Here is a 14,454-nt window from a genome sequence, read left to right on the forward strand (position 1 = left end):
AAAGCTTTGTGAGTGGGATATGGTGGCCCTTCTCCAACAGCAGAGGGAAGGGCTGTAGGTGAAAGTCCCATCGACCCAGCAGCCGGGCCCCAGCCGCCCTCCTTAGCTTTGTGCATAGTTTATGGCTCATCTTAACCGCTCATGCAACAGCAATGCCGCTGCACTGGGCAAGTAAGTTAGTTAGGGCAGCAGCAGTGGCAGTTACCCCCCTGGAAACAGGCTCCCAGGAAACAACTCTATGGAAAAAGCCAACCCAGTCTGTCTTTGTAACTTATTTATTTATGAAGTGTGAGGTAATGAAGAAAGTGCTAAATCCGACCACAGTGTTAACTCTAAAGTTTCTCAATAGGTCAGTTAGGAGGCAGACAGCTCACCGGCTGCTCTGTGCGTCTCTGCTGCAAAGTCGAGGGTCAGCCCCATCAGTGCCAAGGGAGATGAAAGCCACCGGTCCTACGCCCCTCCCCATATCCCCTGCATCAACTGGTTAGTATTCACAGAAGAGGGAGATTTGTGAGGAGGTGATAGAAGACACTTGGCCAGCTGAACAAACGCAACTTCAGGGAGGATCGGAGGATCGCTGCAGGTCAGCAAACAGAGGCTGAGCCATGATCAGATCCCTTCTAAGAGGTGGCTTCTACCCACCTAGTAAAGACAAAGTAGCTCCAGGCAACAATTCGATCAGCCCTTGTCATCAGTCCTGGGCTACACCTGGGATCTTAAGCAGCATCGCTCTTAGGAGCCTGCTTTCCGGGAATACGGGAAGTCAGCCACACAGGGTAATTTTCACCCTCATCCTCTGAGAGAGAGAGGAAAACCCTCTTCAATAGCCCATTGTACTCCTTGAGGAACTAGGCTCCAGATAACATCGCCCCCCCAAGGAATCTCTCACTTAATTCCCAACAGTAAATCAGAACACAGGACCTGGACTCTCCTAGAAAGGCATTTGCTCCCTACACCAACACATACTCTCCACGCTGCAGCAGGGACAATGCACACACTCCCCCCAAAAAGGTTTACAAAAAGACAAATCTTTAACAATACTCTTCAAAATAGTTGTACAAAAATACAGTATTAAAAAAAGGGTCCTCCAGTATAAGACTCAGGCAGTTACAGCAGCAGTTTCTAGAACACAACCCTCAAGACAAGCTACTGTGTAAAGTGGTAAGAAAGTGAGGTATAGTCCATGTCAAGCTAGTCTCGGTTCTTCTCCAGGGATAAGAGTTTATCCATGCATCATCCCACCCCTGGGAGAAAAAGGATCTTTAACAGCAGCCCTGGCCCCTAGAGAAAAGCTTTCCCAATGCACTTCTAGGCATTCCCCAGCTATTACTGCTTCTAGAGAGATGGACCCAAACTGGACCACCAGATTGCAACCCCCTTGTATTCTGGATCTGAACACCCTGGCCTAGATTCTCTCGACTCAGTTGCAGTGGAGCAGGAGCCACTTAGGAATTTAATGGACTTCTTCTGGAGGGGATGTGTTGGGTACATGGGCTCAGTCCCCCCTGCTGCAGAATAGGATGGGGGATGTTGTGAAGGGTGGTGATTGGGGAGGCGGGCCAGTACGAAGCCCGAGGATGGGTCAGGGAAGGGACCGTGGAAGAGCACCACACCAGGGGAACCAGTGCTGGGGTTGGGTTGAACGACAGAAGTTGGGTCAAACTTAATAGGTCCATGGCAGCAACGGCCATGTTAACAATCCACCTAAAACTGTGTGTGTATGAAAGTAAATCCACAGAACAGCTGGGTTCAGTGACAGGTCCTCTCTGTCTGAATGAGGATCCTGCCATCTCTAGGTTTGGGTTGTCCACTCAGGCCCCGAGTTTGGAAAAGGGCCTCAATTTGTAAGTGCCCAATTTCAGGCACCTGAAGCTTGAAGTTCAGAGGCACTGAGGCAGCTCCTGTGGGCCTCAGCCGGCGTTGTTCCACATCTCTGTTCAGATGCTCAGCAGCTCTGGCAGTCAGGACACAGGTGCTTCAAGTTGGACACCCTCAAAATGAGACATCCAGAACTCAATGGTCACTTTTGACAATTTCAGCCCAAGTGTCTTGCAAAATCCAGTGTCTACATTATTCTGGTGCCAACCTACCAGCGTCCCCAAAGGATAAGAGTTAACTCAGCCCACCGTTGGCAACTCCCTGCTCTGTTAAAGAGGAACCCGAGACCAGACGTGAATGAGAGATAAAAGAACCCACCCACCCCGCACACAGTTTAAATTTCCTAGAATGCAAGCCATATTTGTGTGCGCTGGCTGCAGTGCATTCTGGGATCTGTAGTTTGGAGGGTTCACAATAACCAAAAATGTGCAAATCAATATTGGAAAGGTGTCAAGTTTTTGGTAGCTAACGTCCCTTGAGATGGGTGATTCGTTTCAGCAGCTGATGCTGTCTCAACTTCAGCTGCCTTTTCTCTGCAGCCATCCTCCTCTCTGCATTAACTAGCGACTGCAGGTACTCCGAAGCTTTGCTCAGGATCACCACTTTGGGGGTTTTGGGACAGTTAGCCAGACCGGGGACCTGATCCCTCAGTGCCAGGAAGCGTGAGCGGAGATCATTTCGCCGCTTGCGTTCTAAGTAGTTGTGGTTTTTCCTCTTGGCCATGTCCTCGCTATCTGAGCTCGGGGCACTCCCGGGTTTCAGCAGGCAAGGCTCAGGTGATGAGCTCTCTGCCGCTTGCTCTGGGCTGCTCAGGGGCTCCTCCTTGATCTCCTTCTCTGAGGCCTCCTCCTGGGAGCAGGGGTCTGGTGGAGAGCGGGCAGCATAGTTGTGCTGTTGCTGATGGATGGAGATGTGGAAGTGTTTCATGCAGGGATCTAGGGGGTCTGCTCGAACGGTGATGGTGACCGGCTTCCTCATGCTGAGCGATTGTCTCTTCTCCACTGTCACCACATCAATCTCTTCACCTTCTGTTCAAAACAGACGCAAGCAAAACAACCCATCACTTGGAATCATTCTACTATTTCCTTCAGCTATCCCTTGCCCAGCCTCTTACAATGGAGATTAAACAGTCACCCTGCTAGGTTACACTTATCAGGAAGAGGATCATATTGCTTGGATCCCAGTGCATTGCATAAGAAATTCTGATTGAGTTGGTCTTTTCCACATCACCTAATCTCAGTCATAGGACTGAGATTTCTCTCCTTAGCCTCAGGCTCTGCGTCCAAGGAAATGGGACGTGGATTTTTTACTGTTTCCCTTACACACCATGGGCAACACTCATTAAGAACAAAGACCCAACAGGCCAGAAATTCCTGCACCCCCAGCTCCTACAGCTGCACCAGTCCTCACCTCCCCCAGCAGAAAGGAGGGGAGCAAGAGCCTTAGTTGGCTGGGGACAGAGTTGAAGGATAAAGATCTTCCCCTTGCTCCTGCTTGTCGGGCTCTTTCATGGCCCATTGGAATTGTAAATGAGGGATCTGGGGGCTGAGTTGCGAAGCTGCAGTGAACAGGAACAAAGGGCATTTTAGTGACTTGTTACTTTTCACAAGTTATAAATCCTATTCACCCCCCACCCTGGTATTCTCCTCTCCCCATTCAGCTGGGGGGAAGGAGGGGAAGAGACAATCCTCCCCTCTCACAGTGGGGGAGGGGGGACATTTTGCCATCAGGTTCAATGAACCTCTAAGCCATCCACCATTTAACATTCCTCCCCTCACCACCTCCAAACATGTTCAGCCTTAAAGAAAGGGTCTGAGGGGAAAGGTTATCAAAGCTGTAAACACAGAGGAACAGACCCAACTCTTTAGAACTCCTCTCAAGTCATCCCTGAATTACAGTGGCTACTATCAATTCACTCCCTGCCACTTTCCAAAGTCACTCGCTCTTTTTCCAAGAGATTGGAAAGCTCAAAAGCAAGCACATATCCCTTGTGCATGGCATTCCAACTGGCTTAGCAACACTTTGCATTAGCAATGCCTTTCACTCAATCAAAACACTTCACAAAGATGGGCATTGCCTCCATTTTACGGTTGGGGAAAACCGAGGCAGAGCTGTTTAATATACTTGCCCACGGTCACGCAGCTTGTCAATGAATAAGACCCTCAATACAGAGTGAAGCTCTAGGCTAGCAGGCGGCGGAGGTCTGTCTCTTTTTGCACTTTGGCAATACTTATCATGCCAGTAGATTATTGTTAAATCAGAAGAGAGGTTGGGACTCAGGGCTCTTGAGTCCCAGTCCTCTGCCCCCCTAATGCTAGAGAGATTATCCTTCAGGGGTCTTACACCACTTGGTGATCAGCAGTCTAGAATTCGCTACCATGGTTTGTTTTAGGTGTCACACACACACACCCTACCTATTTCCTGGTTGCTTTGTACCATGCACTTTTTATGCCCTTCTTTTGTCACAAACTTCCATTGTGCAGACAATAGTATCCTTTCCCCATTAATAAAAAAAAAATCTGACTGGCTGGGCCCCTCCTCTCAGCCAGGTGGCCATTGGCTGCCTCAGCAGGCGCTTGGAATGTTGCTGCTGCCAAGTTACCCATCTCTCATTGGCCAATGAGCGAGTCACTCACTGAGGCCCCCCCTCATTGTTTGCTACAATCTGTTGCTTTTTGTTCTGGGACCATGTGGCCAGGAGCATGTGCCCAAGGGGCCTGGATTCAGATCAGCTAAAGTGCAGGTCAGCCAAGAAGCAAGATTAAAGTAGAAATAATGAATGCAGTCGTCCCCCCCCCACTAATTGAGATTAAGCCCTTTAGAGCCTGCAGCCTCCTTACTATCTCCATCATCCTAATGTAATTAAATCTCAGTCCTAAAAGGTGCTTCTTGCCCAGCCATCCTCATCCCTGGAATGAGTCATAACTAAATTACTCATCCCTGACTCAGACTCTAATATTGAGGTCAAGATAATGAGGTGTCTAGCCTTGCACCCCCAAGATTGTGTCAGCACTTCCGTCATATCCCACTTCGTTTCAGAGGGCAGTCATTTAAATCTTGCCTGGAGTTTAGGTGTATTGAAATCACACTTTCTCCATCTGGTCGTTTACAGAAGGAGCAAAATAAAAAAAATAGCTGATTTGGAAGGATTTTTGCCTGCCATTAAGTGACATATTTGAGACAAGGGCTTTAAAAATAAAATTGAATAGCATGTATTAAACTTCCAGCCCTACAGATCAAGGCTCACACTTCGTTTTGGAGGCTTGACACACCATTCCCTTGATCACTCTTCACCTTCAGTCTAGTATTTACACCAGTTTTCCTGAGACTGGATAGGACCCAGGAGACAGGGTCCTTTCGCAGAGGCAGCCCTAGGGTGCTACAAAGACATTAGGAGATGCATCTAGTTGCTTGGTAGCGAGCCTCTCCCTCCGCCACACATACCAACCAGGGATGTCCCCAGAGACAAGAACAATTGTTTTGTGACGGTCAAAGCCCATAAAGAGATTTTGCCTTTTGTCCTAGGAGGCCATCGGAGACAGACTTTCCTTGCCAGGCTGCAAAGGGGAAACTGTCTGATCAGCTGAAACCTAGCGGTGGGGGAGCACCTCAGGCTGGGGGCTGTAAATCAAGCCGAAGGGACAGCAATATGGCTGCGATGGAAAGCATTACAAGAGGATCTAAAGCAAGCTGCAAACTTCCCCATGCAGCTTCCAGGCTCAGAGAGCGGTTCCCCAGAGGAACCCAGCGCCGTCTCCTAGCAGGAGGGAAAGATTTAAAAAAAAAAAAGAGAAGGCAGCAGATTTCTGGAATCTGAGGTCCCTCCAGGGTCACCCCGTCCCTGCAACGTGCAGGGATTTCCCCCAAGCAAAAATCCTAGAGGGAAAGAGACTGTTCAGCTCCCTTTGTTCTTGTCCGTGGGCTTTACACGAGCTTGGAGTCACAACAAAAGGAGGCTGGGCTTCCAGAGAGCCGTTCCCAGACTGTTTACCAACACATGTGTAAACGGGAGAGTCACCAGCACGGCGGGTTTGCAATGCTGGAGAAAGCAGAAAGTTCACTGGGTTGCTGGGACCAGCCCACACCTTGATTTAAAGCAAGGGAGCTTGTGGGGTTTTTTTTTTTAATCCCTTACCAGAATCACATTGCCGCTCGGGCCCGGAGGAGGCAGGGGGATGTTTATTCTCAGCCAAGGGGCAGGGGAAAACGGCAGCAGGATCCACGCACTCGCTCACCGAGTTGTTGAACCCGAAGTCCTGGGCAAAGGAAGGCTTGTGCGGATTAACCCTTTGCGTGCCCGTGGAGAGTTTCTCGGTCATAACTTTCTCCAGCCTCTCCCGGGCGGAGAAGCCGCTCCACATGCAGTCCTGGAGAACGAAGGCGCTCAGGTTCCCGAAGATCTCCCCGGTGTCGATCAAATACTCGGGCTCCTCCCCGGCCAGGCAGCAGTGGGAGAGCCAGTCGGACCTTTCCCCTGCCCCGGGGCAACAGGCTCTCGCCCCCGCGCTGCACAGGGGCGACATGGGGGGAGTGGGCACCAGCTCGAATTTCTTCCAGATGTCTTCGCTGGGGGCGGTGGATCGGTAGAAATCCTCCTCGGAGTCATGGTCATAGAAGTAATGCTGGTAAGAGTCGAACTCCATCTCTGGAGGGGGACGCCTGGGGATCCCAAAGCGCAGTGTCAGCATCATGGGGGGTATGGAGGGGGAGAAGAGGAGATAAGCCCCCCGCCCCAAGCCAGGCGATTAAATACCCCAACCTCAGGTCAGCCTCTGAACCGTGGCCACCCCACGCTCCCCCACGTTCGCGGCATCTTCCCGTGCGTGATCACATCCCCACTGAACGCACCCACCAAGGGGGTCCCAACCGCCCCACACACACACAGGGACCGCGCCCACTAGAGACCCCAAAGCCCTATATCGGAGACCCCCACGCGCGGAGCTGCTCCCACTCACCCGTCGTCCAGCGGCCCCCCACGGACGTGGGGCGCGTAAGTTACAAACGGGTCGGTCCCCACTTCCCGGCTTGGAGCAGGGGAGAGGCGCTGGGGGAACCGCGCTGCCTCCAAGTTTCCCAGGGTCACCCAACTACAGCCCCTAAGTATGGGGCGGGGTAATCCCCCCAGGGTCCCACCTCCTGGAATCACCTTTCCCCCGCGTCCTGCTGTGGGCCAAGCGGGCGGCTCGCTCTGGCTGCAGCCTGCACCCTCGGGGCCACTTCCCGTGATCGCAGCGACCGAGTTGAGACTCGGGTGCATTGTTCCCCCACCGCCTTATATCCCGTCCGCAGCGGATGGCCCCACCCCCGGCAAGCGGATTCCCAACCAGGGGGTTGTAATTTGCATAATGGGCGGAGCGAGTCCTTGTAAATCACCTCGCTGTTCCGCCCAGCTCTGCCGTTCCTGCTGCAGCTCCCTCTTGTCCCTGATGATAATGGCACAGCAGAGCAGCTGACTGTCCGAAGCACTGGCCGGCCGTGAGGGTCCCACCGCAGCCCACTTCCCAAGGGAAGCAGCCAGCAGTATCAAGGAGTGTTTGCTCACAGGCACTGGAAGGGCAATTGAATCTTCCCTGCAGTCATAACACACCCAATGTGCTGCCCCTGCCTGCAAGTTCTGCACTAACACTATCCTAAACCCACTAGCTAAACTGCTAGCTCAAGTAGATTTAGGACAACTGTGGATGGGAGAGAAGCCCTAAATCCTACTCCTAGTTCTGGTACTGATTCAGCATTGACCTGTCTGTGACTCTATTTCCCCTCTGTGCTAACATTGCTTGTCTTTGTAAAACATCTGATTTGGGGGGTGCTGAACACCTGCAAAACAAAAGCAACTTTTGAGAAACATTTTTTTCACCCAGGTTAGCCTGTAGTTTAGCAGCTGATACCATGGGAGTGGTGGATTATATCTGTTAGAGGACTGTGTTCAGCCTATACTCACTTTTCTGCAAAGTTATTTGCCCGATTTACTTGTGAATTGATTATATTGTACTAGGAGGTCCCAGCTGAGAGCTGGGCACTGTTTGTACTAGGGGCTGTACATGCACATAGCCTATGACTATGACAGAGCCTATGTCAGGCTGGGGTATAAAAACAAAACACCCCTGCCCAATACAACCATCCTGACAACCCCTTCCCCCCAGTGTGTTCAAGGAAGTGGAATTCCTACAGTGGCAAAAAATTTCTAGGGCACCATAGTCAGGGGACACTTATTACATCACTTACTTACTTACTATGTCTACACTGCAGAGTCGATGCTGTAGTAATAGAGCTTGCAAACGACACCATTTTAATATTTTTATTACTTCTCGTTATTATGCTGTATCTGTATTAGTCTGTCGTTTTTGACTATTTGTGTCATGTGTATTTGTTAAATAGGTAAAACAGTAAAAAGGTTTAAAAATACAAGGTAGATGTTTGGTTGTTTTAATATCCAGGGCGGGTGCAACGACGTTTTGCGCCCTAGGCAAAACTTCCACCTTGCGCCCCCCCCACCCACGAGCCCTGTGGCAGCTCTCCCCCCCCCCCCCCACCCTGACGTGCCCTCCCTGCAGCAGCTTCCCCCGGGCCAGGGCGCTCTGCAGCAACTCCCCGCCCCAGCTCACCTCTGCTCCGCCTCCTCCCTGAGCACGCCGTCCCAACTCCACTTCTCCCGCCTTCCAGGCTTGCAGTGCCAATCAGCTGTGGGGGGAGAGAAGCAGAGCGGGGTGGCATGCTCAGGGGAGGAGGCGGAGCAGAGGTGAGCTGGGGCAGGGAGCAGTTCCCCTGCGTGCCGCACCCCCCCTTACTTGCTGCAGGCGGCCCTCCTCTCACCCCCCTGCCTGAGGTCCCTCCGCCTAAATGCCGACAACGACCGGGGCAGCTGAAGCTCCAGCCACCATGGTCACCGCCAAAGGACCTGAAATGCAGCCCCCAAATGCTAGCACTCTAGGCAACCGCCTAGGTCACCTAGTGGGCTGCACTGGCCCTGTTAATATCAGAGGCTGTTGGATGTAGCATGTAATTGAAGAAACAAACACATAGGATTACAGTAGTAAGAGAGGAAAGGCCTATTCGAGGCATTAAGTTTCTCCCATGAATACAAAGATGGGAGTTTGCAAATTCCCAGGCAAATCTCTTGGTGGAATGCTGTGCACGGAGCATATATTGATTTGTTCTTGAACTACTAAAGAATACTTTGGTACAACACGCTCCAGCTGTCATTTTCACCCTCTTCCCTAGTTGTGGACTGACATGCTTGGAAGGCTGCTGCTTTACGTCCATTCATCCTTTTAGAGAATGCCCGTATTTCCACGAAAGAACTAAATTTCTTTGCAAATGCAGCTAACGTCCTGTGCTGAAGATGAACTAGCATCCAAGAACTCTCAGTGCTTCCGGAGTGGGAGGTGAAAGGAGGATGGTGCAGTGGTTAGAGCACTAGGCTTGAGCCCAGATCCTCATAGGCTTGTTGGCATCCAGCTCCCACTGATTTCTGAGCCTGAGCCTCTGGCGTCTGTCTACATCATCATGGGGATAAAAATCCTGCAGCTGGTCCAGGGCAGCTGATTCAGGCTCCGAGGCTTTTATCCCCAGGTGGACATACCCTCTGTGCCTCAATTCTTTATCAGCAAAATAGCAATAATCCCTACCTCTCAGGGGTGCTGCTGGGATCAAATATTTTAAAAGATTATAAGGCACTCAGATAGTCTGATAAGAGGGGCCATATAAATCTGTACCTAAGACAGGCAGAAAAATGATCACCTGCTCAAGGGAATACAGAGAGAGTGAGTACTGCACACAGCTGATCTCAGCTACTTTATATTGAACATGGCTGTGCTAATCCAACTTTCATTATTTTTCACAGAGCAACAGGCAGGTACTAAAATGACCCGTACCAGATCAAGACCCCACACTGAATCCAGAACCGATTTACACTAGCATCTACATGGAATACAGCTGAATGAACCAGCTCCCACCCCAAGCTTCTTATTGGATCAGAATCTCTGATTTATCCTAGCGAGAACTACAGTATTAAGAAGTGCCACCATCTGGCGACTAGCTGAAATTGCACCCCCAAAATATTCCTCTTTTGTAACCGAAGTTACATAAGGTTAATTAAAAAGTTGGTAACACAAAAAAGGAAGTGGATGTTACCAAAGGTCTATTTTCACTTAATTCTAAATGTCAGGTTGAGATGGGATGGAAACTCACTGCTGGCTTAAAGAGTAACATTGACATGAGGAAGAAGGGGAAAGAAAGAAGAAACTTAATTGGAGGGGTAAATAAGATTTTGAGTTTAAGTAAACCTAGCAGCTTTCTTGCTTCTGGACCTCCAAAGTGGACAGGGACTTGCTGAAACCATCCCTAACAGCTGCCCATTTCTGGAGTGCATCAGCCAGGAGCTCAGCTGACACAAACACCCTACAGAACAGGAGTAGGAGGGAAATATTTTGCTAAACATTGGCCAAACCGCTACAAATATGAAAACTGCCAAGAGATCTTTAAACATCCAGGGAGAGCAGACAGAATGTGGAATGTTAAAGTATCACACTGGCAGGCTCTCAGTGACATGCTCTGGAAAGATGAAGGCTGAGCCTTACCAGAAAGATCTTAATCTGAATTAGCACATTGGGTCAAATTCATTCAAGGCCTATATATATATATAAAATCTTCAGTATTCTAGCCCCAGATCACCACAACATAATAGGAAGCATTCGAATCCTGTATTACATTTTTATAAGAGGCATTGTCTCATTCATTGTCTTGACAATTGGCAGAAGTATTTATATCTATCCACCAGGGCAGTATCTAGTCTAAGCAACGAGAAATTTAAAGTTAGGCAGATTAAACAGTCTCAAGAAACTGAGGACTATTTAAGGCTTAAAGAAAGTGATTGTGATCCAACGTGGAAGGTAAAAGCCCTTTGAGATTCAATAATGTTATCAGTTACGTGATCTTCATTTAGGATTTTGGTTAGGAAGGAAACTGGCATTGCATTTGGCGGTTGACAAGCTAAGCGCTGCAATTCAGTATACCAGCAACTCTCCCTGGGGAAGCTCATAACATTGTCACAAAATAGGAACTAAATCTACTTTGGCTGTGCCTACAATTGGTGTTTTTCTTCAGCTTTCCCATTGGCGCACTAGGTGATGGTGGGAGTGCTGTTACATACAGGACACCAGTATTTTAATCACTGTGGGTAAGATCCTGACAGCATCACTTAATTCAGTAAAGCTCTGTCCATTTACAGCAGCTGTGGATCTGGCCCTAGGCTCACCTAGACTGTAGAGAGAGGACACTAGTGGGCCATCTGCCTACACCCTAGCATTGGTGTTGCAGGAGTGCTGCAGACCAAGTCTGGAGAGCAAATGCAGGTCAGCCTCTCTCCCTTTCAAATCTTTCCATCATTTGCTCCACAATTTCCTCTTTATTCATTAACAGGAGGGGGGCTGGGAGTGCAAAGAGTTAATTTGACTCCAGGACAAAAGCCTGGGCTAACAGATTTAAGGGGAGGCAATTAGCCAACCCCTCTGACTGCAGCACAAATATTTGCATCATTGCTCCTTAATTGCTTCCTAAAGGTCTGGAATGGGGAGCCTTCATTTGAATGGCTTCACCTTTTTAGGCAGAACAGTTTAGCAGGAGAAGACAGGCCTCCAGGCAACACCCCCCACCAGAAGCATCAGGGGGATTTATGAGCTGCCGGTGGTGTTCCTGGGGAGGCCTATATGAGAGAGCAGTTGGCAGAGATTCACCCACCAGCATCATCTGGTAAATTTCACACCATCAAAGACAACAGGTCTGTCGCGTCTTACATGCATTTAACATGCGCAATTTCAGCTTTACATGGTCAGCAAAAACAAAACAAAAAACAAAAAGAGAAAAATCACAATTTTAATACTGTACCTGTAGTGCGGGCGATTCCACCCGCCATTACACTCAATGTAATTTTGACTATACGCGATTTTCGCTTTACGCGTTGACTGCGGATCGTAACCCCAGCGTAAGATGCGCCAAACCTGTACTCCAAGTTTGGGAATGCACAAGGCTACAATCCAGGGTCTGAAAACAGGATCTTGCAATGGAAAGAGTCAGGCATCTTCAACTCCATGCAACCCTACCTGCGCCAGCTATAACAATTGGTCTTCTTCGCTGGGACAGGGCCGTTCTAGGGGCTTGGACGACCTCAGCTCCCATCCGTTTCTGCAGAATTTATTTAATTTTAAACGTTGCTGTTCTGGCTGTGGAGATAAGCCCTGCCAGCTGTGCATGGACAAGGTGTTGCCGGCTGGAGACACCCTGACACAACAGCTCCGGGAAGTGTGAAGTGCACCCCCTCCTCTCAGTAAGGGCTGAGGTGACAGCTTGAAGGCAGATGTTAACTTTCTTGCTGCTGATCATTTTAGCAGAAGCACCCAAGAGGATGTGACTCATGTTATTGTCAAGAGCAGTGGCAGATATTGGGGGGCACTGAGGGAAAGCTGGGGGCCAGGAGGAAGGAACAATACTGATCAGAGGTCTGGGATCAAGCCTAGACAGCTTGATTCAAAGCCCTGTGGAGTCAGTGGGAGTCTTGCCACTGACTTCAGTGGCTTTGGATCAGGCCCCAAATCTTGAGGCCTGGCAGAGAGAAAGAGCTGTTGCCCGAGATCCCATTGGAGCCCGTAATGGGGGAGGGGAGCAGTTGGCGGTGACAAACAGATTCGCTAGGGGAGAGGGGACACTGCAGCCCTCCATTGCTAACCCTAGCCCAGCGGCACCCGTCCGAGCAATGCTGGCGACCCTAGGCCTGACAGACAGCTTGCCCTGAATGCCTCCTCACATAACCCTGCTTAAAAGCAGGTCGCATTGGCACGCAGCAGAGGAAGCCAGCAGCCCAACCCAGCAAGGCTCTTACCGTTGCTAATCGCAGCAGAGTCAAAGGGGGGGAAGGTTTGTTGAGAATTCCCCTGGTGCAGACAAGGCCTTAGAGAGTCCACTACAGAAGAAATATTTCTAGGAACATCTGCGGGAACCCGAGCCGCGCTAAGAAAGCCTCAGGACATGGGGTGGGAATTCCCCCACCTCCTCCATCTACGGCCCTATACAATAGGTCAAGTGTGTTACTGCTGGTGGTTGTTGGAGTGAGGATCAGGGCTGGATGGACTGTTCCTTTGTCAGTTCCCATTAGCCCGCTAATTAGTTCCACGTTGCATCAAGAATAACCAGCTTCCGTCCAACCACAAAGGGGAGGCACCACACTGCGACTCGGTCCATTCAAAATTCTTCAGAGGTAGTTCCAGGGTTCTGCAGTCTGAAGGCTGCCTCTGTAGGGTCCAGCCAGGCTAGACTGTCCCAGGGGCTGGACAGTTGGACTTCGTGGTCTCAGTTCTTGATGCGGGGAGGGCAGATCGAGGTTAGAGGAGAGGATGTGCCTCCAGGCACCGCCGCTGTCTTGGGATCTGGACATTGTTCCAAGTAAAGGAACCACAAGGATAGAGCTCCCAGCTTGGAAAGGAGCAGTAACATTGCATTTCTCTTTAGTTTTCCCCCTTAGCCTAGGGCAATTGTCTTGACAGGCTCTGGTTTAACAGCCAGCAGCTCTTCTTAGGGCTTGTCTACATGGGGAAATTGACTAGCTATAGCAGCATAATTATATCGGCATGGCAATGCTGGTGACACTCCCCGTGTGGACACACTTGTTCTGGAATAAGAGGGTCTTTTTCTGATTCAGCTTATACCACTTACAAAGTGACAAACCACTGGAATAAAGCACTCTTACTCTGTTACAAGAGTCCACAGGGGGTGGGGGCTCTTACCTGACACCACCTGGGGATACAGATAGGGCAGAGAGGAGGATCTGTGGTCAGGGTAATTATACTGGTCTAGCCATGATGGTATATTCCCCCATGGGGACAAGCCTTAGCCATGTGAGGAGTTGCCATGATGAGAGGCATTTGGGGGAAGCAGAGAGAACCATGTGGAACCCCGTTGTGTCTCCCCCCAGAAGAGAGACCGTGTCTGTAAGTGATAATGTAACAACTGGCCCTATGAATCATGCACATTTGGGACCCTTGTTAGAGCTGCCAGGAGGAAGGTAGCTACTGGGAATGCCCAGGCAGGCAAGCGGAGAAAGTGATAATAGGCCATAGCCAGGGGCTCGCTGGAGTCTATTGACATACAGAACAGAAGACCAACCAGGTCGAGAGAGCCACATAGGCTGAGCCTGGGAGCACAGGGCCCTGCATTCAGGGGCTGCCTGTGACTTCAGTTAAGCATGGGGTTAAAAACCAAACCCCACTGCCGAAGCCCTGAGGGCCCTTGACCCACCCACCTCTCATGGGCCAGCTGCACCACCTCAGCCTCCTGTCAAACACCTGGCCGGTGCAGCGAGCCACAAATCCTCCAGTGCCGGGAAATCCAATATGGGCCTGTCTGAGACAGTTTCCCCTACTTCGCTCACGCGAAGCTGGCAACAATCTGCACCGCAATTTACCCCTGCTGGTAGCGACGGGGGAAGCGATAGTCTTGACAGGGCTCAGAAGTAGGAGCATCTGCGCTAACAGCCAGAGCTCGGTCTACTCGACACACTTCTACTGGGGGTGCATTAAGGGTCCGGTT

The 14,454-nt window shown here is 50.3% G+C and overlaps 1 protein-coding gene across 1 annotated transcript; it reads right to left on the bottom strand.

Moving 5' to 3' along the window:
• Positions 1–259: 259 nt before the first annotated feature.
• On the bottom strand, positions 260–7,104 carry MYCL (MYCL proto-oncogene, bHLH transcription factor). The gene is made up of 3 exons (XM_050932202.1): positions 7,025–7,104; positions 6,014–6,537; positions 260–2,906 (listed from the first exon to the last, which is right to left on the bottom strand). Exons 2-3 carry the CDS (start codon positions 6,519–6,521, stop codon positions 2,344–2,346), a joined length of 1,071 nt encoding a protein of 356 aa, XP_050788159.1. The 5' UTR covers positions 6,522–6,537; positions 7,025–7,104; the 3' UTR covers positions 260–2,343.
• Positions 7,105–14,454: the final 7,350 nt, after the last annotated feature.

The sequence above is a fragment of the Gopherus flavomarginatus genome, chromosome 22, assembly GCF_025201925.1.
Source record: "Gopherus flavomarginatus isolate rGopFla2 chromosome 22, rGopFla2.mat.asm, whole genome shotgun sequence".
In the NCBI taxonomy this organism is placed as follows: domain Eukaryota; kingdom Metazoa; phylum Chordata; order Testudines; family Testudinidae; genus Gopherus; species Gopherus flavomarginatus.